The 25,170-nt window shown below is 41.7% G+C and overlaps 2 protein-coding genes and 1 non-coding gene across 3 annotated transcripts; 1 reads left to right on the top strand and 2 right to left on the bottom strand.

Annotated features, from left to right (window-relative positions):
• The first annotated feature begins 1,682 nt into the window (after positions 1–1,682).
• trnal-uag (transfer RNA leucine (anticodon UAG)) lies at positions 1,683–1,764 on the top strand. The gene has a single exon. It is a non-coding gene; the product is annotated as a tRNA-Leu (tRNA).
• Positions 1,765–2,730: 966 nt separating this feature from the next.
• Positions 2,731–6,607, bottom strand: tha1 (threonine aldolase 1). Its single transcript, XM_062442470.1, has 7 exons — positions 6,169–6,607; positions 4,966–5,049; positions 4,781–4,869; positions 4,495–4,680; positions 4,217–4,354; positions 3,288–3,480; positions 2,731–3,201 (listed from the first exon to the last, which is right to left on the bottom strand). The coding sequence occupies exons 1-7, from the start codon at positions 6,443–6,445 to the stop codon at positions 2,894–2,896; spliced, it is 1,275 nt and encodes a 424-aa protein (XP_062298454.1). The 5' UTR covers positions 6,446–6,607; the 3' UTR covers positions 2,731–2,893.
• A 15,255-nt stretch (positions 6,608–21,862) lies between these two features.
• On the bottom strand, positions 21,863–24,869 carry socs3b (suppressor of cytokine signaling 3b). Its single transcript, XM_062442740.1, has 3 exons — positions 24,662–24,869; positions 23,318–23,669; positions 21,863–23,218 (listed from the first exon to the last, which is right to left on the bottom strand). The coding sequence occupies exons 2-3, from the start codon at positions 23,444–23,446 to the stop codon at positions 22,652–22,654; spliced, it is 696 nt and encodes a 231-aa protein (XP_062298724.1). The 5' UTR covers positions 23,447–23,669; positions 24,662–24,869; the 3' UTR covers positions 21,863–22,651.
• Between the last annotated feature and the right edge of the window lie 301 nt (positions 24,870–25,170).

Here is a 25,170-nt window from a genome sequence, read left to right as displayed (position 1 = left end):
ACTCTAAAAATGTTAGTATGCCAACAGTCTAAGACACACCTGAATTCGTAAGGTCCACAGTGACTCAAAGCTTTCAACTGCAAGCCCCAATTCATTAGTAAGTGGACTTGATTTTCACAGTTAGCTGCAAAGAAAACTCAAACACACATTTTCATCACATGTTTCTTAATTATTATGATATGCACTGATGATTCAACACATCAAATTCTCAAGAAGCAATTTGGTCATAAAATCCTCATTTAATCCTGCAGCTTTATTTTGGAGAAATAAAATGGTAATTTTTTCACCTTTTAAGGAAATTTCTCTCCCTGTTTTACATTATAATTCCTTTCTTACCATTGTGTTTTATATTATTTCCTCCTTGTATGATTACCTTTTCTTTGAAGCTGATTTTATGACTCGTATATCATGATCTATGATACCCACAAACTTGAGGACCACCTCTGTCGACCCACATAAGGGATATTTCATTATTGTTGGCGTAGCAACATGGGGCATTATTAAAATGCTAAAATGTATATTTTATTGTATCAAATATTTGAAATAAATTAATTATATTCCTTGTGCAGGAAGAGTGATGCCTCATGTCATATTGGGTGTAATCTGCACATTTATATCTGCATATATTTTGGCGCCATCTTGTGACAAAATACATGACTGCACATGAGAAACTGAAAATGTTTAAGAGATAAATGTATTCAGAGAAAAACTGTATATTTATAATAGAAATGACTAATGTGTCTGTGGTTGTAGTCCACAGTGTTTCTGATATGAAAGTTCTCCTCTCTTCTGTCTCCTTTCACAGGATCCTTCTGCTCATCAGCCTGACCTCCTTTGTCTCTGGTTAGTTTACAACTTTGCTGTAATATCCATAAATGTTAATAACAAAATACATTTTCAGCATCACTAACAGACTTTATGAGCTTCATCTTTAATCTATGAGTAATAACATTAACAGAACGTATTAAAGGTTGTAAAAATGCCTTATTACAATTGGGGAAATGTTCTTTATTCAATTACTGCTGTTTTTTAGTCATTATTGTATCATGCATCACCTTTTCTATACTGCAGCATCAAACTCTTTAGTTTGGCAGCCTCAGTTCTCAGTTTGTCTGGTCTTCACTTTCCCTCTCTGTCTCCTCAACAGGAACTTATTACTGCACTATATGAATTACTAATTATTCTTCGTTTAAGTACTAATTAGTAGTATTGGATTAGTACTAGAAGTAAAGGTCTAGTAGCACCTTAGCACCTTTACCGTAACAACACGAAAAAACGCGCATCAAAATCCAAGCGGCGGCTGGCTTTACCGTGTTTTCGCTAAAAAGGGCTCACTTTTTGAAGAAACGACGTCCCAGCGTTGGTAACCATATTTATAGTGTTTTAGTCAGTAACCATTGCCATTCATCTGTAAGTTAAGACTTGTCACATGATCCCGTTTATCAGTTGAGTCACGAATTCACATTATTTATCTGTTATTCTGATCAAAAGCATCAACCGGGCCCCGTTCATAAACTAATGGAGAGCCAATGCATCATGAGAAGAACTAAAAAGTTTGTAGCTAAGAAACAGCTAAACAACAACCAGTCTAGTTTGTCACAAAAGCAACACAATCATTTGTCGTATTTACAGTACGTGGTGACACTTTAAAAGCAATGACGTCGCCACCGTGCAGATGTAACGGTAGCGTGGCCGAGTGGTCTAAGGCGCTGGATTTAGGCTCCAGTCATTTCGATGGCGTGGGTTCGAATCCCACCGCTGCCAATACCTTTTCTTTGCTTTATATTTAATTAACACACCAACGCTAAACACATTTCATAGCATAGCTCCTACGTACAAGTGTTTATAAGATTTTTTTTTAAAAACACCTTAAATAGACCGTTCCCTCTTGCCAGCGTCTGCCTAGAAGTCACCATGTAGCAGGATCAGGTACAGACTATGGTACAGACTAAAGTGGTGCCTTGTGGCTGAATGTGTTACTGCACTTATATAAAAGGACAGGTTCACAATTTTTCAAGTCTGTCCTAAAAACAACAGGTGCTTAAATTAACATTAACACATTTATTATGCTTTAATCATTCCTCTTCTTCATATAGGATTCCTCCATTATATATTGTTCTTTATTCTTTTTTATTGATGCTCTTCCACTTGTACCGTCCACTTTGCTGCTGCAATACTGCTAGTTTCCCCATGGTGGTTCCAAAAAAAACCCAAACTTATCTTATCTTCATAATGCATGATGTGATGAGCGACAAAACCCACCATCCTCATTTTGAGCAAAAATGTATTTTATCTGAACATGATACGTGGCTTCAGCTGTCTAACTTAGTCAAATAAAGTGGATATCTTCCACAGTTATTGTTTAATCTCGATGGAGATAGACAGTGTTTGCTTGTTCAGCTGCAGTGAAAGGATCATAACAAAAGGAGGGAATCTGGCAGTAACTTTGAAAAGATACTGACTTCATTTTAATAATTTGGACTGACGCTTCATATTAGCTTCAGTTAACTTTGGAACAGATCACTTATAGTGAAAACACATTATGAAGGGATCTCCTAAGTCAGTATGAACAAGAGGAATGATTACAGCAAGAAAAATGTGTCAATGTTTGTTTGGGCACCTGAGTGTTGCTTTAGGCCAGATTGGAAAAAACTGTGAATTGTGAACAGTGCTGTAGCTGCTCAAATTCAGACTATTCAAATTAACCAAAGAATAAACCTTGACACAATATAATGTTTCATAAAATTTAATGAATATAAATGACAGAAAACACTTCTTTAATATAAAGAGGACTCTGATCCAAAGTGCAGTATCCTATGATTTAGTCTTTTTCTAGATTCGTCTGTTGAGATTGCTCAAGATTAGTTTTAGACACTTGGGGAAACATCAGGTTTCACTGGGCCCTGACTTTTTCCTTCAAGAACTGAGAAGCCACAAATTGCATTTTCTGGATGGCCAGCTGGGTATCTTCAGGCGATATCCCGAGATGCCACACAGCCCGTACCGAATTTCCAAAATGAGGGTACATGAGGACTTGGATCCCCTGTCCCAGTGCCGTCTCCTCTCCCTCCGCAACCTGGGCCATGCGGGCACAGAACTCAGAGGGACTCAACGTGGGTTCCTGTATTCGGAAACGCAGGATGTTTGTCTCCACAGCTGCCATGTCTACAGTGAACAGAGGAGGGTCACACTCTAGCAAAGCTGGGAGAAGAAAAAGAAAGAGAAGTTACGAGCAGGACCACAACAGTAGAATAAACCTTTACAGGGAAATAAGAGCAACTACGCACCTTGAGCAAATGTTTTTGCATTGTGGTGGTCTTCCTCCAGTCTTCCCACCATCTCCAGCAGAGACAGTTTTCCAGCTGCTGCTATTACACCAGCTTGTCGCATCCCCCCACCCAGAGCTTTACGGCACCGCAATGCCCGGGATATGAAATCTTTAGGTCCAGCTAGCATGGTTCCCACGGGGGCACCCAAACCCTGTTACACACCCAGAAACATTTCAGTCAATCAAAAATTCATCTGCAAATATTCTGATAATCGATTAATCATTTTGAGTCAAGAAAAAATGCCATAATTATCTGGTTCAGTCTTTTTACTCTTCTGTTTTTACTATCCACTTTGCTGCTGCAATAGTGTAAATTTCCCTATCGAGGGACTAATAAAGGAATATCTTATTTCATCTTAAATATGAATATTTTCTGCTTTATTTAGTTCTCTGTGATATTAAACTGACTAATTTTGGGGTTAATGTGCACAAAACAACACTTTTATGATTTCATCTTCGACTTTGAGAAATACTGACCAAACACCTCATCAATTAATCAAGAAAATCAATTAAGAAAACAATCATTAGTTGCAGCATTATATGACTGATTTTCTTTCAGGAAGTTTTGTTGTTTGTCTAAGTTCTTTGTTGGTCTCTGCTCACTTGTTGAATTACACAAAATATCGTCGATACCGATATATCTGTGATAGGCCAATATCGGCTGATAAAATCGGCTGACCGATATATCGGTTGGGCTCTACTTGTAATTACCATTAAATTAAAATTCACTGCAGCCTGCGGTAAAATTCCTAATAATTACCCGCCATGCATTGCAAAGAGTGTGAATACAGCATTTCATTGTGAGAATTTACTGTAAAAACCTGGTGATTGTTAGCAGTGTACAGTATGTTCTGGTGCACTTTTTGTGTTTTTATTTAGCTGTCCCACCTTGGAGAGACACACACTGACGGTGTGTGTGTACTGCAGTATAGTGGAAGGAGGCACCCCCTGGGCCACAGCAGCGTTCATCACCCTGGCTCCATCCATATGAACTGACAGACCATATTTGTCCGCTACATCGCGTACCTTGGATATGGAAACACATGAAAACACGTTTGCTGAATTCTGAATTGTTTGCCCTAACTGTCCTAAGGAGAATATCACTGCTGCATTCACACATGGCGACACATTATATCTAAAAAAAACAAAAAGTAATGTACACACACCTGCTGCAGGAAAGGCAGAGGCAACACACGTCCTCCCTGTATGTTGTGCGTGTTCTCCACACATATGAGGCGTGAGCGGGGGTAGTGGGGGTCGGGGTACCCGTGGCGGATCTTTGACTCCAGCTGCTCCAAATCAAACGTCCCGTCGGGAAGGGTGTTCACCGTGGTGGCGTGGACACCGGCCAGCTGTGTCAACACAACAAACACACATTGAATTCTTCCATGTTGGGAAAGAAAGACACTCTGTAGATGCAGTGAAACGGTTTAGCTGCTCAGTTAAACTCACCTGTGCGCTCCCTCCTTGCTCGTAGATGTGTAAATGAGACAGATCGCCAACAATCATCTCATCGCCTCGCTCCCTGCAGTGCACCATCACTGCACGATGAATAGCATGCACATAATGACCAATACGACCTCATAAAATCTGACAAACACATTAAAAAAACACAGCTCACTGCAAGCTTAGCTCACCTGCAATGAGATTACTCATAGTTCCAGTGGGGACAAACAGGGCGGCCTCCATACCAAACATATTAGCTGCAATTTTCTGTAACTCTGCAAAAAAAAACACACACAATAATAACGCACAATAATTCCTCCATTTCATAATACCTGTTAAGATCCATTCTGCTCTGCTATCTTCATGCTGCTATATAATCAGTTAAATATTTTTACTACTAAGGGTTTTGATATGTAGATGTACGGTTAAGCAGGGACAACGCACTACAAACCAGTACAATAACACATCTATAAAGTTATTTATATCTAGTCAGCAGTCCTTCATTATTCAGTTATTCAGGAACCACTGCCAACTTTTTGTGTCATATTGAGTGCTTGATCGCTACTCTTTCACAGTTTTTCAAGTCTGTCTTAAAACAACAGCCTGGTGCTCATATGAACACTGAAAGAGGTTTTCCACGCTGTAAAAATTCCTCCTGTTTATATTGGCTATTAAAAATGTCCCTTTCAACGAGCTTTCAGTGTAAGTAACAGGGGCCAAAATCCACATTTAAAAGTAGATGTGAAGCTTATATGAGGCTTCAGCAGTCTGAGTTAGTCATATCTAGTGGATATCGGCCACATTTATAGACTTTTTAGCATCAAATTCCCTCTTTGTGTTTCCCTGTTGAGCTGTGGTGGAAGAATAGTAAGAAAAAGAGGAACTTTGGCTCTAAAAACACTGTAACATTGAAAGATATCTACTCGATTAGACCAATTTGGACAGCAGAAGATTTATAATAGTTTCAGATAAACTTTTCAATACATTTTTGTGCAGACGGGTTGTTGATATTGTCCCTCATCACTTCCATTATAAGTGCATTATGAAGGGATAATGCAGTGGTTCTGGTTGATGGGGCTCAATAAGGGGTCACCAGCAAATAGGGGAATTGCTTATTTTCACTGTATCATCAATTACACAGTGACAGAATGTATGACTGTTTTTGGTCATGGGTTTCATACACTTACTGTAAAATCTAAACCAAAGGCAAAATCCTATCAGATGGAGGCCCTTGCTCTGATTTTTTTAAGTTTGGGGTCTGTAATGTGACCTGTTTCAATACTCATTTGGACTCCTGTCTGCTTTAAATCAGACTTGAACAGCTGTGAACTCGTCCTTTAAATCTTTCTTCAGTCACACACAGGATCATATTTAAACACCACCACCATCGGTACCGTTAACAGTCGGGTCTTCCCCCATCACATCATCTCCAACCTCGGCCTCCGCCATGGCTTGACGCATCGCTGCACCGGGTTTGGTCACCGTGTCGCTGCGGAGGTCCACCACCTGCACCCGGGCCGCCCGTCCAGCCCCGGTGTCGCTGGGCTTCCCCGAGGTGTAGTAACCTCTGGCGGCGGCTGCATGTCGAGCATGAATCGGCTTGTTGGAGGCGACTGCAGCGTGGTTCAAAAGATTAAAGAAAACCCTGCAAGAAAAAGTTTTTACAGACATGATGTGCAGCTTTCAGTCATGTCATGTTCATTGAAGGTGTTATTGTGCTGAACTTTGGATTATTGCTATCGACAATCATTGACTGAGAGGAGAGTTAATGGATGACCGATGAGCCTGATCAACATGCACAGAGCAGTGTGGACCTCAAGGTGGAGCCACTATGCAAACAAAGCTCTAATTTCTATAATACACAGAAATACATTAATTTAGGTAGAAAAAGTGATCGTCCCCTATGTCAAATTTAACTCAACTCACTAGATAATGACAAAACTCCTACTTTTATGTAAAATGTGTAATTAAAGCACTCATGAAAATGATGATGATTACAAAAGGGGTTACAGACCTTTACAATTCAGCTCAGGAGGGTTTTTTCCTCTTTTAAAAAAAAATATTTAACATGTTACTGAATAAATATTTTGCTGTTTTAAATTCTTTGAAATCAATATTTTTTATATTTGGTAAATGAATCATGACGTGTCACAGTACCAATTAAGCACATGCCAGACTTTTGACTTTTTTCATCAAATATCTTTATTTTATATTCCAAAATCTACATGAACTAATGAATACATTTTCAAATGAGAGATACATCTTGCTTTATAAGAAATGATATCCCTTATAAATCATGTCAGTATCCATGAAAAACTCCTGAACTGATTTTGGTGCTTAATGGGTACACTTTCCCATCAATAATAATTTACATTACTTTGATTAAGTAATTGAAACAGTTATATCACTTATTACATTTCCAAATTAATCATCCCAACCCTCAGAAATAACAAGACAATTGACCTGCAATTAAAAAAATTTAAAAAAATCAACTCTTTGTGTTCACTCAACTCTTTATGAGGCAGTACTTTATGATATTAAACTGGATTGAAGTGCCAGAATTGAATCAACCACTCACTGACAGTCTGTCAGTAAAAACTAAACATTGCAAACTTTAATATAGGAGATAATTATTGCAGTATAATTACACTGGATCCCTTTAGACAGAGCAACTGATCATGTTATTGTGTCTGCAGCAGTGTTTTCAGATTACTTTGCTGCTTGTGAAGCATGAACATACTCCGGTACTTGTACACATGAGAATAGCAGTAACATTTAGTTGGGGTATTTTATTTAGGGGTTGCTAACAAACAGATACAACCTCTGCTATGTCTACTTTTATTTTCTTGCTTTTCCCTCAAAAACATTCCCAGATGTACTCCTCTACTTTCACTCAATTATCTTTTATCAGAATACATTATATTTTATGTAAAGTTTGCGTTTCTTTCTAATTCCCATACATATATATTTATTCACACATATAATAATAATCTTTATTATTTATAGAGTACTTTTCTACACCTGTGTTATAAAGTGCTTCACACAAGGCAACAGCTTCAAAACAAGCAGATCATAAAATAAAATAAGCAAATAAAACAAATTACAGTATCGACAGCAAAAGGGAAGCCAATAAAAAAACAGCAAAATTAAAGAAAAGTATGTGTTAAGTGATTTAAAGGTGCAGTGTGCAGGATTTGGTGACAGCTAGCGGTGAGGTTGCAGATTGCAAAAAACTGAATGCAACTGAATTTCCAAGCATGTAAGAGAACCTACAGTTGTGCAAAACTCGGAAAAAACATGAAATTTCCTCTCTAGAGCCAGTGTTTAGTTTGTCCACTCTGAGCTACTGTAGAAACATGGCGGGCTCCGTGGAAGAGGACCTGCTCCCTATGTAGATATAAAGGGCTCATTCTAAGATATTAGAATAACACAAAATATTATAATAAAAACATACTTATGAATATTATACTCCAATTCTGCCAACTGTTCTGAAAGGTGCCACTAAATTGCACACACTGCACCTTTAAAAGAGGTAATTGATACTGCTGACCTGATTTCCTTCTGTAGCTTCAGGGCCCTGATTGTGAACGCTTTGTCAGCTGTAGTTTTCAGCTACGTCTCAGGAACAAATTAAAGACCTCTACCCCGAGGATCTCAGGCTACGTACCGGCTCGTATGCGACTAACGATGCTGCCCCACTGTACGCAACCAATTAGTCTCGAGAGTCCTAGTTGCACAGCCGGTAACTAAGTCAGCTGTTAAGAAAGTTGCTTGAGCTGCAGCTTTATTGGCTCTATTGATGTGGTCACCATTTGAATTTTTGAATGCATACCGCCTTCTCGTCTCACCGCCAGTTTTCACCATGTATGCCAGCATGCTTCGTGCAGTGAATTAGTCACTTTCCATAGACGATGTATGAGTGCATAATGTGTCATCAATCAGTTCACGTACAATAGTGCTGCACCATAATAATGCTGATATATAGCATGGAGAGAGTCAACAGTAAGAACTTAAAATCAATTCTAAAACATACTAGGAGCTAGTGCAAGGAAGATAAAATAGGCGCAATATGGTAATTTCTCTTCAATCTTTTTTTAAAAAAGCCTTGCAGCTGAGTTTTGCACAATCTGGAGCCGATTAATAGATTTTTAGTCAATGCAGGTGAAGAGGCTGTTGCAATAGTCGAAGCATGAGGAGATGAAGGCGTGTAAAATGGTCTTTGTCAGATAAAATAGATTGTAGTAAGGAAATATTTCTAAGATAATGAAAACAAGACTGCACATGTTTTTTTTGTGCGTATGCTGCTCAAAGCTGAAGTTGCTATCAAACCAAATGCTGAGAAGCTTTGCAACTGGCTCGATGTGTTCCAGCACCAGCAGATAACAGGAATTGTTTTGTAATATGTTGGGAGACAATAACAAAGATTTCTGTTTTGTTTGAGTTAAGCTGTGACATTCAGTTTTTGACATTATTGACAATATACATCTCCCATTCAACCTCAAGTTCATCTGCATGTCGTCTGCATAACTGGATGTATGGATAATGTGTCCCTGATGAAGTTTGTATGGGTGATTGACATGGTGTAACCCAGTGTGAATTGGTGTAACCAGTATTCTTTCAGAAAAATCTGATTATATACGGGAAAATAAATGTGAACTAAAATGTGGAATAAATATAATTCATTTGTGCAACGCAGTGTTTTTTTTTTAACACATTTTACACAGTTTGTCAAACTTATTTTTAGGATACGTCCTGCTCAATATTGACAACATGCTTTAAAATTTAAACATAGAAATATTCCAAAAAATTCTTTTCATTCGATGTGTTAAAATGAAGTAATTATTTTTATAAGTGCACACTGTAGGTGGATGAAACATTTAATATTTATCATTCTTTTGTGGTTACACCATTTGACATTTTCAGAAGCATTCTGTCTTACTAACATAAATACAAAATATACATATTAATAAGCCTGATGCTGCTTTTAAAACTATTTTTAAAGATATTTTTTTAATTACCAAACTTTATTTGTTACCGACCCATATAGAGAAAATAACACTGGCCCCAAAAGTGACCCCTGAGGAACACCATACCTGACAGGAGCAAAATACGATATTATTAAAGCCTCGTGTTCGACAGGTGTGAAGTGAACCAGATAGTCCTACCCAATGCCTCAAATAACACTCAGTGCTGACTGCTTTCACTGCCCCCCTCACCCCATTAGTGCTGCTTGTATGTACGTAAATATCTCTGTGCATCTGTGTGTGTCCGTCTGTTCCTGTGCCAGTGTGTACGAGATGTTTACACTATGTTGTCATGAAAGCTCTGAAATAACTGCGACGCCCGCAGATTCTTCAGGGGTCATAAACCTGCTTTTGGATTGACCTTTTCTCCCAGCGCTCGGCAGTAAAGCTAATTTCTAACTTATATAATTTATCTTATTGTAGCGAGCGAGAAAGGAGGTGAAAGCATGCCCCCCCTCCCCCACCTCTCACTTCCCAACACACATGCATACACATAACATTATGGGGCAACGCTCTGGCCCCAAACTAAACTGGTTATATCCAGCCCTGTCCTCTATTTTTATCTGAAATAAAGCTTCAGTTCCTTCATGTCTCTAGGACTATGTCAATATTTGGAGGTGAAGGCTTGTGGGAATTTATCTGGTGTGGAGTGAGATTAAGCTACGAGGGAGGTGCGCTCTTAACAAAACAGCTTCCTCCTCCCTCTTACTCTCACTTTTTCCTTCTGACCTACAAATGGTACGACTACAATTCACATCACAGGCACCATCTCCCTCCCTCCCTCTCCACCACCGCCGCACCCCAACACCACACTCAAACACACATTTCCCACTCGCATGCATACTCATGCTGTCTTGTTTGATTTTAATCACTTGTGTTATCAGGACCACACCAAACTGTAGTTGATACTGCCAGTAACAGAGCCAGGTTTTATGGGCCATAACAAGTCATCATTAAAAGTCATTAGCAAACATCAGCATCGTAAAAAGGCCACAGTTGGTCTCGAGAGTCTCGCAAGAGCCGTGAAATGAGAGAGATAAAGATGCATCGGTAAGCAAGACAAAGCCGGCGATGGATAACCGTGATAAGACGGAGAATGTGGGGGACGTCCTGAGCAGGAGTTTTCCGGGATCACTGCTGGCACCGTATTCTGTAACCTCACACTTTTGTTTACGTGTGTGTGTGTGTGTGTGTGTGTGTGTGTGTGTGTGTGTGTGTGTGTGTGTGTGTGTGTGTGTGTGTGTGTGTGTGTGTGTTTTGTTTTCTCTCAAATGCCTTCCAGCATTCCTTGCCTGTGCGTGGAGGGAGAGTGGTGTTTTGGAGAAAATATTGAATTAGAGAAAAAGAGGCAGAGAGAGAGAGAGAAATGAAGGAGAGGGAGAAATATTGACTCCTTCTGGGAAGGAGCGAGACGGCAACGCCTTTCCAATAACCATAAACCCACTGGGCTGAAAATAGACGGGCCGAATGAATAAACGAATGTGTTCATCCCACATGAGCTCTTCTCTTTCACAGATGGAGGGGAATGGAGGTGACCCCCCCCCTTCTCCTCCTCCTCCTCCTCCTTCTTCTTCTTCTTCCCTCCTTCCCTTCCCTTCTCTCTCTCTCTCTCTCTCTCTCTCTCTCTCTCCCCTTTCACTGAGGCCATCATTTCTTCACCATGACGAGAGATATTAACCGGAACAAAACAGGTGTTTATGGGAAGCCTTCCCCTCAAATGAGGTTTACACACACACAAACACACACACACACACACACACACACACACACACACACACAAACACACAAACACACAAACACACAAACGTCGCACACACACTTCCCAGTTCAGTGTCAAGGTGTCGACATCAGTGCCTGCGAAACAAGAGTAACATCTGTTTCACATTTCACACTAACCCCCTACTTCATATGTCATGGACCATGTGGACATGCTTTACTTCACACAAACACACACACATATACACACACACACACACATACACACACACATATACATTGCTCTTAAGAAGCAGGGAGGCTCGATGGTGCAAATTCTTTCTTTCCCTTTCTCTCAAAGCAGAGTGGGGGTTGTTCTCTGTGCCACAGTCGTGTGTCTTTAAAGACTCTGTGTGCGGTTAGGTTTAGGCAATAAAAAAACTTTGGTTAAGAGTTAATGAAAGATCGTTGTTTCATTTAAATATTAATAAACTCCTGCTTCAAGTCATTTCAGGCTTTTTTTCTGTATTAAAACCAAGACTGTGATCTTTCTCCAACCTTAAAGTCCTCCTCCACTTAAAAAATATGTTTTTCTTCTTGTTCCTTCAGTTGGACGTTTGAGCTTCACTCTGCAGAATGATGCATATGCAGAGTTTGACACTTGAAGGCTGTTTTCACATGTAACTACTCAAAAAATTTATTCAAAATCAGATTTTAAGGTACTGGCCTACAAACATGATTTGTGACATTAGAACTAGTTTGGAAGCTAACATGATGCAGTATTCAACTCACACTAGTGTGATGTGGAAGCTTGATGTCTCCAGTGCACATAAACTAAACAGGACTTTTGTGTCCAAAAGGAAAATGTCTGAAATGAAAAATACTTGCAAATAGAGATGTTTAATCAGGGAGAAGGAAAAGATGCCATTTTAAGGATTTAACATGGTAATCATACTTTTATTTGTGGAAAAACCATATCCGGCACTTGTAACTTGCCAAATACATGAATTAGCAACATTTTCTTGTTATGTTGACAGAAAACATTATTTAGCCAGCCTTGTTTGCTGTTGCAATTTGGTTGTATATGAACCTAATTTCTAGGAGACAGGGTGTCTGTATGGCCAAAAGTACACGGACTCCTGAACATTACAAACATAAACACGAGCTGAACATCTGATTCCAAAACCATAGGCCTTAATCTGCTGCAATAACAGCCTCCTCTCTTCTGTGAAGGCTTTTCGCAAGATTTTGGCTTGCAGGGATTTGCTCCCATTCAACCTCAAGTGCATTTGCGAGGTCAACCACTGATGCTGGACGATAAGGCCTGACTCACAATCAGTGTTCTCGTTCATCTCAAAGCAGTTGCGTGGTGTTAAGGTCAAGGCTCTGTGCAAGTTCTTACCAGAATTATTAACTCACATACAACACATACCTTCCTGAAATTGTTGCCACCAGCTGGAAGCACAATACTGTCCAAAACATCATTGTATGCTGTAACAGAAAGATTTCCCTTCATTGGACCTAAGAAGTTTAACTCAAACCATGAACCCCAGACCATATTGTTTAGTTTTGGCTCTCTTTGTGACATTTTGACATGTTCGTCAATACGATGGTGATGAATAGAATTATATTTATGGTCCTCCAAGGATTTAAAAAAAATGACTTGCAAAACTCCAAAGCGTCACATATTTCCACAGAACTTGCTGTGAACTGTTTTCATTGGAACTGCTTTCAACCCAGCAAATTGTCCCAATTAAAACTCTTGACAGCCAATTCTGTGGATGATGGTAACAGGAAAATTGTTCCTGGAAAAGGGGGCGAAAGATTTTTAAATGTTTAGCACCACACAAAAAAGTTTAAGTCCCTTCTATTGTTTTTGTTGGTTGATTTTTAGTACTGAACAAAAGGTTGATGCAGTTGAGTAGATATTTAAATTGGTATCCATTATGCAATACCGTCAGAGAGGCATCTGTTCGGCCCTAGATTCATTCTGCAGCATGACAATGACCCCAAACATACAGCTAGAGTCATAAAAAACTATCTCCAGTGACAGCAAGAACAAAGAGTCCTGCAACAGATGGTATGGCCCCAACAGAGCCCTGATCGCAACATCACCGGGTCAGTCTGGGATCAAATGAAGAGACAGAGACAAGCTTGAAAAACTGTGCGCTTTTACCGAGGAGAACTGGTGCCGTTTTAAAGGCAAAGCGTGGTCACTGCACCAAATGTGGATTTGATTTAGGTTTTTTTGTTGTTTATTGCTCTGTATGAAAAATCCTCCTTACTTTTTCTTTCAGTGCCTAAAACTTTTGCACGGTACTGCATGCATGCCACCAGTACCTTTTCCGTGATTTGGGTGAACTGTCCCTTTAAAGCAGTGTGGTGAAGATAGTTGTTGTGTGACACTGTGAGGTAAGGTTAACCAGACCATCAAGATTACCCGCTGTAGTAATCAACTGCGACCGCCATCGCCTGTGTGTCATCTCATCCTTCATTCATCCACTTAATGACTTCTCCACTCACTCACTCAGTCATTTCTCGTTTCGTTCATTCAGCTGTAATTATAGACCATGACCAGCTTGTACAATTTCACTTCCGAGAACAGTGGCATCTCTCTCTTTTTTTCCCCTTTTTTTCTTTTTCCTTTTTTTTATTTACCTCCATTCTCCTTCATTCATTTACCAGACCTTCAATTCACCCCTCGCAGCGATCCTGTCAACCTCCTGACCCTTTTTTCACTCCTCCTCCTCCTCCTGCTTCTCCTCCTCCTCCTCCTCTTCATCCTCCTTTCCCACATTACCCACTCCTCTCTCGCTCTCTCTCTGGGAAGTCATGTGACTTCTCTGAAGCTGAGCCCTATAAACCAGCAGTACTTGGGGGGCTCAGTGTCTATACAGTTCGCTGATTGGCTCTTGCATTCAGATGCTGGGCGCAAACATACACACACACACACACACACACACACACACACACACACACACACACACACACACACACACAGCAGACCCACTGTTTTCTCCTTACAGGAACAAATGTGATCCTTCACATTAAAAGACGGAATGAGGGGGGGTTCATGAACGTGTGTGTGTGTGTGTGTGTGAGTGCTTATGCCTAAATCCCACCTTTTGCAGTAAACAGAGAATTCAAATAGAGCAATGCTTACTTATCTTTAATGAGTGGGCTGCTCTCACAAGGTGAAATCACTTAAGCATGCACGCACATACACACTAAGCCTGAGAAGTTGTATTTGTTTTTATGTTGAGGGATTCGTGCTGTGGCAGGTCAATAGCTGAATGGACTCAGCATTGAGGCTCATTTTAATCCAATTGGATCCTCGTTGAGACGAAACAGGGCAGCCTGTCAGATATTGGCCACTGTTCATATTCAAAAACTCCACTTTGCTTGGATTGAAGGCTTTTTAATTTGCAGTGAAAACCTTGTAAAAGCTGTGTATGATTTGAAACAACACACATGGTTTCATAAAAGAATGCTGTTTTGGTCTTAACTAATGAGAAACTTGTTTTTGGACCTCCACATTTTAATCTGATGCTGATACTCCAGCTGGTCTTTTATGTGTAGCTTCAGAGAGACAGACGGTTAATGGTTTTATCCAGTGCAGAAACCAAAATGTATGAGTTTTGATAACGAAATGCCAAGGGCAGTGGAGCTCCTCTTTGATGTCAGTCGCCTCTGTGTTATGTAACTGAGTGACGGCCAGAGACTGACACCTTCCCACACACTTTTCCAACTGATGTCAATACGCTCTGCAGTAATGTTGACTTAGTTGGACAAGTGTGTATGTGTCACAGAATTACTGTACTGGCAAGTAAACAGGAGTGGGAGTAAGTACTCGAGTGTTTATACTGTACTACAATATTTCCAATTTGTGAGACTTTAATATGTTATTTCAGATGGAAATGTACTTTTTATTTGTTGAAATTTGTTGGAATATCTCAACAACTACTGGATGGATTGTCATGAAATGTTGTACAGGCAATCGTAGTCTCCAAAGGATGAATCCTAATGAGCTTGATGATCCTCTGACTTTCTTTTAGCTCCACCATGTGGTTGACATTTCTTCTAGCGCCACCTGCAGGAGGTCAACATTTCTGCATATCGTGCATAATATCTTTACATTTACAAGACGCAGTGGCTTTTTTGTACAGTCATGCTCCTCAGAGGATGACTTATCTTCTGCACATCTTGACATTTTTGTTTCAGAGTGAAATGACTGTTCGATGGATTAGCATGCAGTTTGGTGCATTATTAATATAGCACTGTTGCATGTATTTAAGTAAAGGATGGATGTGGGTGAATTACAGGTGGTGGAAAAATGTAGCACACTGTCTACACACTGGATTATAACTCCCATGGTATTTAAAAAAAAAAAATTCACTAAAGAAGGCAATGTTTAGACTGCACTGGATCTTCATCATGAGTGATGAAATTCAAAACTATTTAAAACTTAAAGCTTAAAGCTTCTTTTGATGTTGATTTAATGTCCCCTGCTAACATAATATATTTTTACTGTTCTCCTGCTTTCACTGTGTTTTTTCTTCTTTGAGTACCCTGAACAGCACTCTATAAATTATTAAATATATTATTATTACCTTTCCTTCATGACTAGTAGCCCCTTGCCAGCCACATATGTATATGCTAGTGCTGTTAAGTATATGTGTGCATGTGTGTCTGTCTGTTTAAATGTGTGCAGTGCAGTGTTTATTATGCAGCCCTGCTTGCTGGCTGAGGGGACACAGTGACACCTGAGAGTGTTGGAGGGTTTGGTCTGAGTCCACGCTGTTACAGTAAGCCATTTGGCCCCCGAGCCTCTCTGCCACTACGCTCGCACAGCTGTGAATGGAGAGAGAGAGAAAAAAAAATCCATCGCCTATATAAAACAATGCAACTGTGTGTCTGCTGCAGCATTAAAAACTGCTTTTTTTTTTACAGCCTGTTTTCTAACTTCTCGATCATCCCAGGTAGTTTTCTTTGTTCTTCCAGCCAGGAACAACATAGGCACACCCATCCGTTAGGGCTGTCCAGGTGTTACGGGAAAACCATTTCAGTGATGATTTAAGTGAAAATAAAGTTAGTCACAATGAGTTTCAAATTCTGTAGAGAGTGTGTGTGCATGTGTGTGTGTGTGTGTGTGTGTGTGGGGGGGGGGTGAATAGTCAGCTTAGAAAAATATTGTGGTTTGAGTGAGTGTGTCTGTGTCACAATGAGCTGGTCAGTCAGGCTTGTGCAAACACGTACATGCAAATACACGCATGTTATTGAGTGCATTTGACTATCTGTATGCTTCCCATATGGTTTTTATTGATCCATGTCCCTATTATACCCCTTCTGCTCCCTCTCTTTTCTCTCTGTCTTTCTCTGTGTGCGCTGATGGTGTAGGAATGATGGAATGCTGGAGGGTAAATCTCTGGTTTCCTGGAAGCTGGTCTGGCTTTATCAGAAGTGGCTGTGACAATACTCGAGCTGATGGGCCAACCAAACGTCTTTCCTATAAGCACTGATCAGCCAACAAAAAGCCTTCCTGGAAGAAATAATCAGCAAACTGGAGGCCCTTCCTGGAAGACCAATGTGGATTGCTCGTTGCAGGGAATATTCCTAATCCTTTAATATTCTTTCCACCTTCTGCGCTTGACACCGTTGATATTGGCATTTACTCAAAAATGACATGAAAAAAAAAAGACTGTCAATAACATCTCACACATTAATCAAACTGTAAAACGTCATCAGTCAAGCTGTCTCACTTTTTTTTCAAAACATTCTCCTCTCGTTGCACAACTTGTTTCACATTTCCTTGTGAAGCATTAAAGCACGATGCTAAAAGTTATGAGGGGCGGTGCCCAAACTTTAGTGTGAATGTTTTGATTGTTGGAAGCAAACAAAAAAAAAAAAAAAAAAGAAAATCTCCAAACCGAGCTCAGTTGTTTGAGAGACGGGTGTTGTGCTTGGCCGGGGCACTGTTGACAACTGTTGAGCTGGACACAGCAAGTCATTACCCAGAAAATGAATCACGGTGGAAAGACTTTCTATGAGTGTGTGAGATTCACGAAAGGAGCTGAGGATACAGGCAGGATATTTCAGCCCCACTAACCAGGCAACTATGGGGAACATAAAATGAGTCAGAGTGAGCTGAGCTGGCTTATTTAGACAATGTGTGTGTGTGTGTGTGTGTGTGTGTGAGCTTGTGTGAGTGAAACTGGATTATTCTGGTTGGATTTTGGGAAGACGACTCGGTCATCGCTGTTTGTCTCTTGAGCTACGTCATTTTTTTGTCTATAATTGCCCACTCAATCCTCCTCTCATAAACAAGTAGTGTCACCCACCTACGTTTACACACACACACGCACACAACCACGCACACACACACACACAGGCGCACAAACAGAAACTTTAGACTCACATTTTTCCTGGAAATGTCATAACAAAACAAAATAAGGAACCTTAAGGACTTTTTTTTTTTTTTTAAAGATTCATTGTAATTACCTGCACTAAGGTAAGCTGTAAAAACAGTAATTAAACATTGTCCTCTCATTCCCGCCATCACTTCCCTCAAAGGTCTGAAACTGGCTTGTATCCAAATGAGTATGTATGTGTGTGTCTGTGTGTGTGTGTGTGTGTGTGTGTGTGTGTGTGTGTGTGTGTGTGTGTGTGTGTGTGTGTGTGTGGTAAATGGTGTCATTGTATAGTGTAATGCCACTGAGCGGAGAAAAAATAGTCAGTTTCTCTGCACTAGATGCTCTTTCTGCATCATGTTGTTTTCTTTATTTCATTCTTTCCAGGTGGAGTCCCCCATCTCTCTCTCTCTCTCTCTCTCTCTCTCTCTCTCTCTCTCTCTCTCTCTCTCTCTCTCCCCCCCCCCCCCCCCCCCCCCCCGACACACACACACACAGACACCTCATTCGCTGTTTCTCATACGCACACTAACACCAGGCAAGCCGTAAAAACTCAACTCAATTAAAGTGCCTCTTTCCTGGAAGCCAGCCTCAGACAGAACACTAGGTATGCAGGGAATGGGAACCGTGTGTGTGTGTGTGTGTGTGTGTGTGTGTGTGTGTGTGTGTGTGTGTGTATGTGTGTGTGTAAGAAGAGTCAAGAATTTTTTAGAAACTCACCTCTTGCTTCAATTTACCAACAATGTCACTACAACAGCCTTTTACGTGCACACACACACTATGCAATGGCTGCACACTAAACCCACAGACCATCATAAATCTTCTCCACGTGGACCCTTTCAAGTCTTTGACCTCTCTCTCTCTCTCTCTCTCTCTCTCTCGCTCTCTCTGACACACACACACTCACATACACACAGACCACACACACAAAGGTGGAAAGTAACTAAGTAAATGTACTTATGTGCTGTACTTTACTGTTTACAATTTCTGAGGTACTTTATTAGAGTATTTCCATTTAATACTACTTTATACTTCCACTGTGCTACACCTCAGAGGGAAATATTATAGTTTGTACTCCACTACATTTATTTAACAGCTTTAGTTACTTTACAGATAAAGTTTGACACAATGGATAATATAACAATCTTTTAAAATACAACACATTGTTAAAGCAATGTGTGGTCGGGTCACATTTCAGATGTCTATGAGGTGTTAATAGCTCCACCAAATAGTGATTTTTCCCTCTAAGCTTCTCACATGGTTTCGTTTCAAAAAATGTTCAAATGATCCAATATTTCACCAAAAATCAAAGATAAGATAAAAAAATATAGATTTGTGTATCAGAACGTTGTTTTTCTTCTTTCATCTCCCATTAATCATCTCACGACCCCTCACATTTATCTGCTGACCCTTTGGAGGGGCCCGAACCCTAGGTTGGGAACCACTGGACTAAACTAGCTAACTGTATATAAAGTAGTGTAAACTAGCTCCACCTCCAGCAGCTACAACAGTAACATGCTGCTCTAACACTGATGCTTCACTATTAATAATCTAATGATGTCATATATAATAATATATCAGTCAGAGGGACCAAACCACTACTTTTACTGTAATACTGCATACTACATCACTCATAATACTTATGTATTTTTACTGTAATACTTTAAATATATCTTGCTGCTTGTAGTTATTTACTTTTACTTAAGTGGTATTTGTCATGCAGGACTTTTACTTGTAATGGAGTATCTTTGTTGGTACTGTGTTGGTACTTTTACTTAAATGAAGTTCCTGAGTACTTCTTCCAACACTGCACACACACTCTCTCTAAAGGAGACCATCCTCAGTCTGCCCCTCGGGCAGGATGTATAAAACCCTGCTGCATTCCTTTCCAGTTAGGTCCAACCCAAAGTGAGCTTTCTACACAGTAACTGCTGTGTCAAAGTGTGTGTGAGTGTTATTGTAACTGTGTGCTTCTGGGAATCCCTTTGTTACTCTATGTGTTGTGTAAATCTGCAGGGTGTGTCCAACAAAAATCATGCCCCCCCCCCACTACTACTCCCTCCCTTTCTATATGCTCTCTGATGCCTATGGAATTTACCCACAATGCTCTAGCAGCGAAAACAAGAAGTGATGATTGCAGTAATTTTAACCCTATGAATGTGTATCCAGCTCTGGTCCGACTCTTTAAAAGGCTGCCGACTGAATAAACACTGCTTTGTTTAACTAGGAAATCCCATTTGGCAGTATATAATCTTGTTGTGAGGCCAGGCATTGCTGGAATACAGACTGCCTAACAATACATTACGGTAAGTTAGAGCTTATTCAGTCAATATTGACTCAGTGACTGTGTGTGAGTGAGAAGAGAAGCAGTGAAGGAGGCAAAGAAACACACTCAACGAAGCAACACACAGGGCAAAAGCATTGACTTTTGTAAAAATAGTGCTCTTTAATATAAATTATTGAAATATTTTAGAAATATAAATATGTGCAACGTTCCTTTTCATTTATTTTTCTTTTTGTAATGCTTTGTCATTTCAGATATTACAGCTTGTATTTTTGCCAGACTAGTGGCCAGCCTTTTGCAAGAGTCTTTATAAAAGACAAAAATGATTCACATACACGTGAGATCCACTGATGAGACACATGTACAAACTTGGTGTTAATGTGATAAAATAAAGACTGGGATTTGACCAAAAAAAACCAAAAAAACAACACCAACAAAACAAAAGGAAAACATGAATTATTTATGGTATATTTCAGCACTCTTTTCTCAAGTGGTCACATTAAGATCACAGAAACTGTTTGATGTGAGAAAGGCTACCACTCCAATATGGATCACAGGTAAGTATGAGGAGCGCTGTTAAGACTTTTTTTTTTTTTGATCAAATCCAAGTCTTGTTTTTACAAAAGGCTTCTTCTTTTTTTTTTTTTTCATCTTAAAGAATCACTTTCGGGAAGACTTGTGTTCCCTTTGACATTCAGACAGACAAAAAAACTCCTGCTTCAGAGGTAACGATGGAAGTAAGAAGGGGGAGAGAATACACTTCTTTTTTTTCAGTACATGACGTCCACAGAATCATACGATGAGCGATGAAATTAAAAGAGGGGTCTCGGGAGAGCAAGTTTTTGAAAAGGTATTACACAAAAAGAAATGAGTTTGAGATGATAATGTTAAAACGAGAGGGTCAAAAAACACACTTTTAAATTAAGACTCTAAACTTTTCTTTTTCACATGGAGATTCTCAGCTTGAGCATAAACCCGGCTTCATATTTACAGGAGTTGTGTCCTGTTGAGCTTTATCACTTCCTCTTAAGTCTGAAGCATCAATCACGTCAATGTTTTTGTTTAGCTCTATACCAGTATGTCTCCTCCCCTTTCTCCTTCTCCTCTACCCTAGCCCCCCTCCTCCTCCTCCTTACCACTCTGTCCTATTCAGTTTCCTTTTTCCTAATCCCATTTCCCGCTCTTCTGTCTCCTTCGTTCATTCCCTTCTTCTCACCCTCCCCCACCCCCCAATCTCTAGGATCATCATGATCATCATCATCATCATCATCATCATCATCATCATCATTCCCCCAAAGGAGCTTTACAGTGTCGCTGACATTTTTCCAGCGAGTCTGGATAAAAATAAGTTCTACTGTTTTGTTTGGTCCCTTGCCAAGGCTTTTGTCTCAGCAACAGCAGCCTGTTTTCTGTCACTGTCAAAGCGCACATGCAGCTCCGAAACACACACACACACCAAAAAAAAAAAAAAGAAAAGAAAGAAGGGAGGGAGGGTAGGGAATCGGTAATGAAGGAGAACCAAGACACAAACAGCGGAGGGGGGGAAAAGATGCTTTGTAATGCTTTTTTTCCCCTCTTCTCTCCCCTCGTTTGTTCCCACGCTAGCAAAAACCTACATGTGGGCTTTGCAGCACCTGTGTGTGTGTGTGTGTGTGTGTGTGTGTGTGTGTGTGTGTGTGTGTGTGTGCGTGTGTGTGTGTGATTGAGTGTGTGAGTGGAGATAGCGTGCATGACCACCCCGCTTCCCTCTATGAGGCAACATTTGCGGGAAGCAGCGATGGAAATGTGTGCATCACCACCACCACAACACACACACACACTCACACACACACAAACACTGTACGTTTTCTGGCCCTCTTGTGGACTTTGCCTTTCCTCTATTGCAACCCCCTCCCCCCTTTTCTTTCTTTATTTCTCTCTTTCACCCTCTCTGAGCTTTCCTGTTCTCTTATCGTCTTTTCTCTGTGTCCAGTGATCCAAAGTGTGTAAATGTCAGGTATGTCGGAGGAGAGGAGAGGTTTTCGTCTTTAGCACATTTTAACCCCACCGGGAACGCAGGTGGTGTGTATTCATCGTTAATATCGACCAATCGGGTTAATCTTCTACGAGGCTCTGCTCTGCGTCTAAGTCAGTCATAGAAAACGTTGACCTTTGACCTCTGGTTTTAATCTGCCACTCACACTAGTTAGTGGTCAGTTTGTTTTTTGTTTTTTTTTGCAAGGCATGACGGACGAGGTATCCGTGGTTACCCAAATCACACTTCCTCATACCATAGCACCCCCCCACCCCCGGGTCAGAGGGAGACGATGGCTGTCAGTGTTGAAATAGATCTGGGAACAGCTGATTTCAGACCTCACTGATTTCTGGCGGCTTAACTCAGGTCAGTATCTGATTCGCTGAGAACTGGTCTGTGCCTTACTCCAGGAGTCTGGTCCATGTGTTGGGGAACTTCTGCAGTTCCTGTCAGTCATATGGGGGCATCGTACTCCTCTAGGAAGTCTCTGAGTGTGTGCGGGAGCTGCTCGGCTCGCTCAGACCCCCCCAGGCCTCCTCTGTTATTCAGGGTCCTCCTGCACATGTGCTGCAGGGACGAGAGAGAGCTCGAGAGGGGTCGGCGCAACTCCAAGGGAATCCTCTCTCCACCCGTGTGGATCAGATACACGCTGCGTCCTTTCATGTCTGCAGCCTCCGAGTTCCCCCCTCCACCACACGCTCCCTCTCTGCTCCTCGCGGCGTCGGGCCCCTTCCCCATGTAGTGCGCTATGAGTTTCAGCACACAGTCGAATTGCGGGGGCACTTGGGTGCTTTGGGAGTCCGGCTGTAAGAAGAAGCCGCCTCCCTCGCTGTGGATGCGCAGGTTTTTGGTCCCGCGGGTCGTCTGGACAGAGAGGGTGAAGAAGTGGTGGTGGTCGGAGGAGTCCCGGATCAGAAAGGTGCCCGGGGGTTCAGAGCGTAGCAAGGAGCTAGCCTCTCGTCCCCCCACAGCCCCCCAGTAGAACCCACTCTCCTGGAGCTTACGCAGAGCACGCATCACCTGAAACATGCAAAGAGAGAGAGAGAGAGAGAACGGTGACGTTAGGATGCTTTTCTGAATGGGTGAAAGTTCAGATTTGTGACCTCAGGTGAGACTCACCTGCTGGTAGTGTGCGTGCGAGCTGAAGGGCTTGTAGTGATGCGGGGTAAAGTTCGACCCCTGAACCCTGCCCTCCGAAGGGGTCCCGCTGCTCATGGCGAGGGGGTTGCGTCCACCGGAGGTTACCATGGCGCCATGGCCCCCTGCCTCCGCCCGCCGGCCGAGAGGCAGGGGGCCCAGAGCAGGAGTGCCGAAGCAGACAGGTGGAAAGGAGCTGGGGGCCGAGGGAGAGGAAGGAGAGGAAGGAGAGGGGGAAAGGGGCGAGGGCGGCGGGGTCACACACCGGGTCCAGGGCCCCGGGGCAGAGGAGTCTGATGCATCCAGAGAGGGGCTGGGAGAGACCTACACACAGCTGGAGAGGCAGGAGAGGATGGAGGACAGATTAGACATTTCCATCTATGCATAAACTGATGCAGACATGCAATCAAAAATCTCTCAAATTTACACCCATTCATAAATAAATGTCTTCTTTGCCTCACTGGAGAGCTCTGCGTTTACAACTCTGTCAAATGCACAAGGCGAGACTGACTGCACAGCGAGTAGGCGAGTTAAATTTAGTTTAAATGAATGAGCTCGCTGCTGCTGCTGCTTCTGCTGCTGCCTGCTGCTGCCTGCACCGTGCAGCCAGACAGCAACTGGATCCTGATTGCTTTCAATTGTCTTCGACCGGGCGAACCGCAACAAGGGACTTCAGAAACGGGGTCACACAGAGAGAGAGACAGAGACAGAGAGAGAGAGACAGAGAGTCCAGCGCGCTTTTTCCCCTCCCCCCCCACTCTCTCTTTCAATAAATAACTCCTTATTCCCAGCTCGGTTGCGCCACAGTGGTCCCATTCTCCGGTTTCACTGTGACTAAAAAGGTGTCCCGTCTTGTCTGGGGTTGATCCCCCGGTGGCCGGGCTTAGAGCCGGACAGAGAGACAGAGACAGAGGGTTGAAGCAGGAGGCGCCGTTACAAGCACAGAGAGTCCGTCCAATATTCTCTCTCTCTCTCTCAAACACACACACACACACACACACACACACACACACACACACACACACACACACACACACACACACACACACACACACACACACACACACACACACACACACACACACACACACAAACACAGCAAAACAACCCAAAATGTTACACTTCCATCAGCCTCCGTCTGCACTGCACCAAGAGCCCGAGCAGTCTCACAGTGCATGAGGTGTAACTATGATTTTCTAAAATGTTGTGAATGAAAAGCGCTATGCAAATAAAAACATATTCTTATTATATATTATACTTATTAATATTATCATTATGGTCTCTCTCTTTTCTCTTTTTTTTTTTAATTTTTTTTTTTTAACTTACCTTGCGGATATGTGCAGCCCCGCACCGCAGGCGCTCGTCGCAAAAGCACCACAAGATATGCAAACTACCCGAGAGTAGTGCTAGATAAATTATTAACTCAGGCATTAAAATCCCCCCCAAAAGTGAAAAAAAAAAAAAAAAAAGTATCCAGAAAAAGTGTGCGGGTTTGTGTCCCGACCGGAGGAATGTAGCGCTGGTGGTATCTGCCTGCCGGAGGAACCCTGTCCGTGTGTGGAGGAAGGTTACTGGAGGTTGTTTCCAGTGAAGCTCCGCCTCCTGCGCTCAGAGGCTCTTCCAGTAAACACACGCACGCGCACCGCCCCGCGAGCACGCACGCACGCAGGCAGTCAGGCACGGGCTCGGGACTCACGTGCCCGCGCAAACCATGATCTTATAATACATCCGTGGCTCGAGCGCTCCCTCATGGCAGATTGCCAATAACTAATCAGCGTGACCTTTCGCAGGACTGTTTCCTGGTACTGGTGGGTTCCCGTCCCGACAAGGTGAAC

This window comes from Scomber scombrus, chromosome 21 (assembly GCF_963691925.1).
Source record: "Scomber scombrus chromosome 21, fScoSco1.1, whole genome shotgun sequence".
In the NCBI taxonomy this organism is placed as follows: Eukaryota; Metazoa; Chordata; class Actinopteri; order Scombriformes; family Scombridae; genus Scomber; species Scomber scombrus.
The sequence above is the reverse complement of the archived record's forward strand: the minus strand, read 5'-3'. Positions and strand labels throughout refer to the sequence as shown.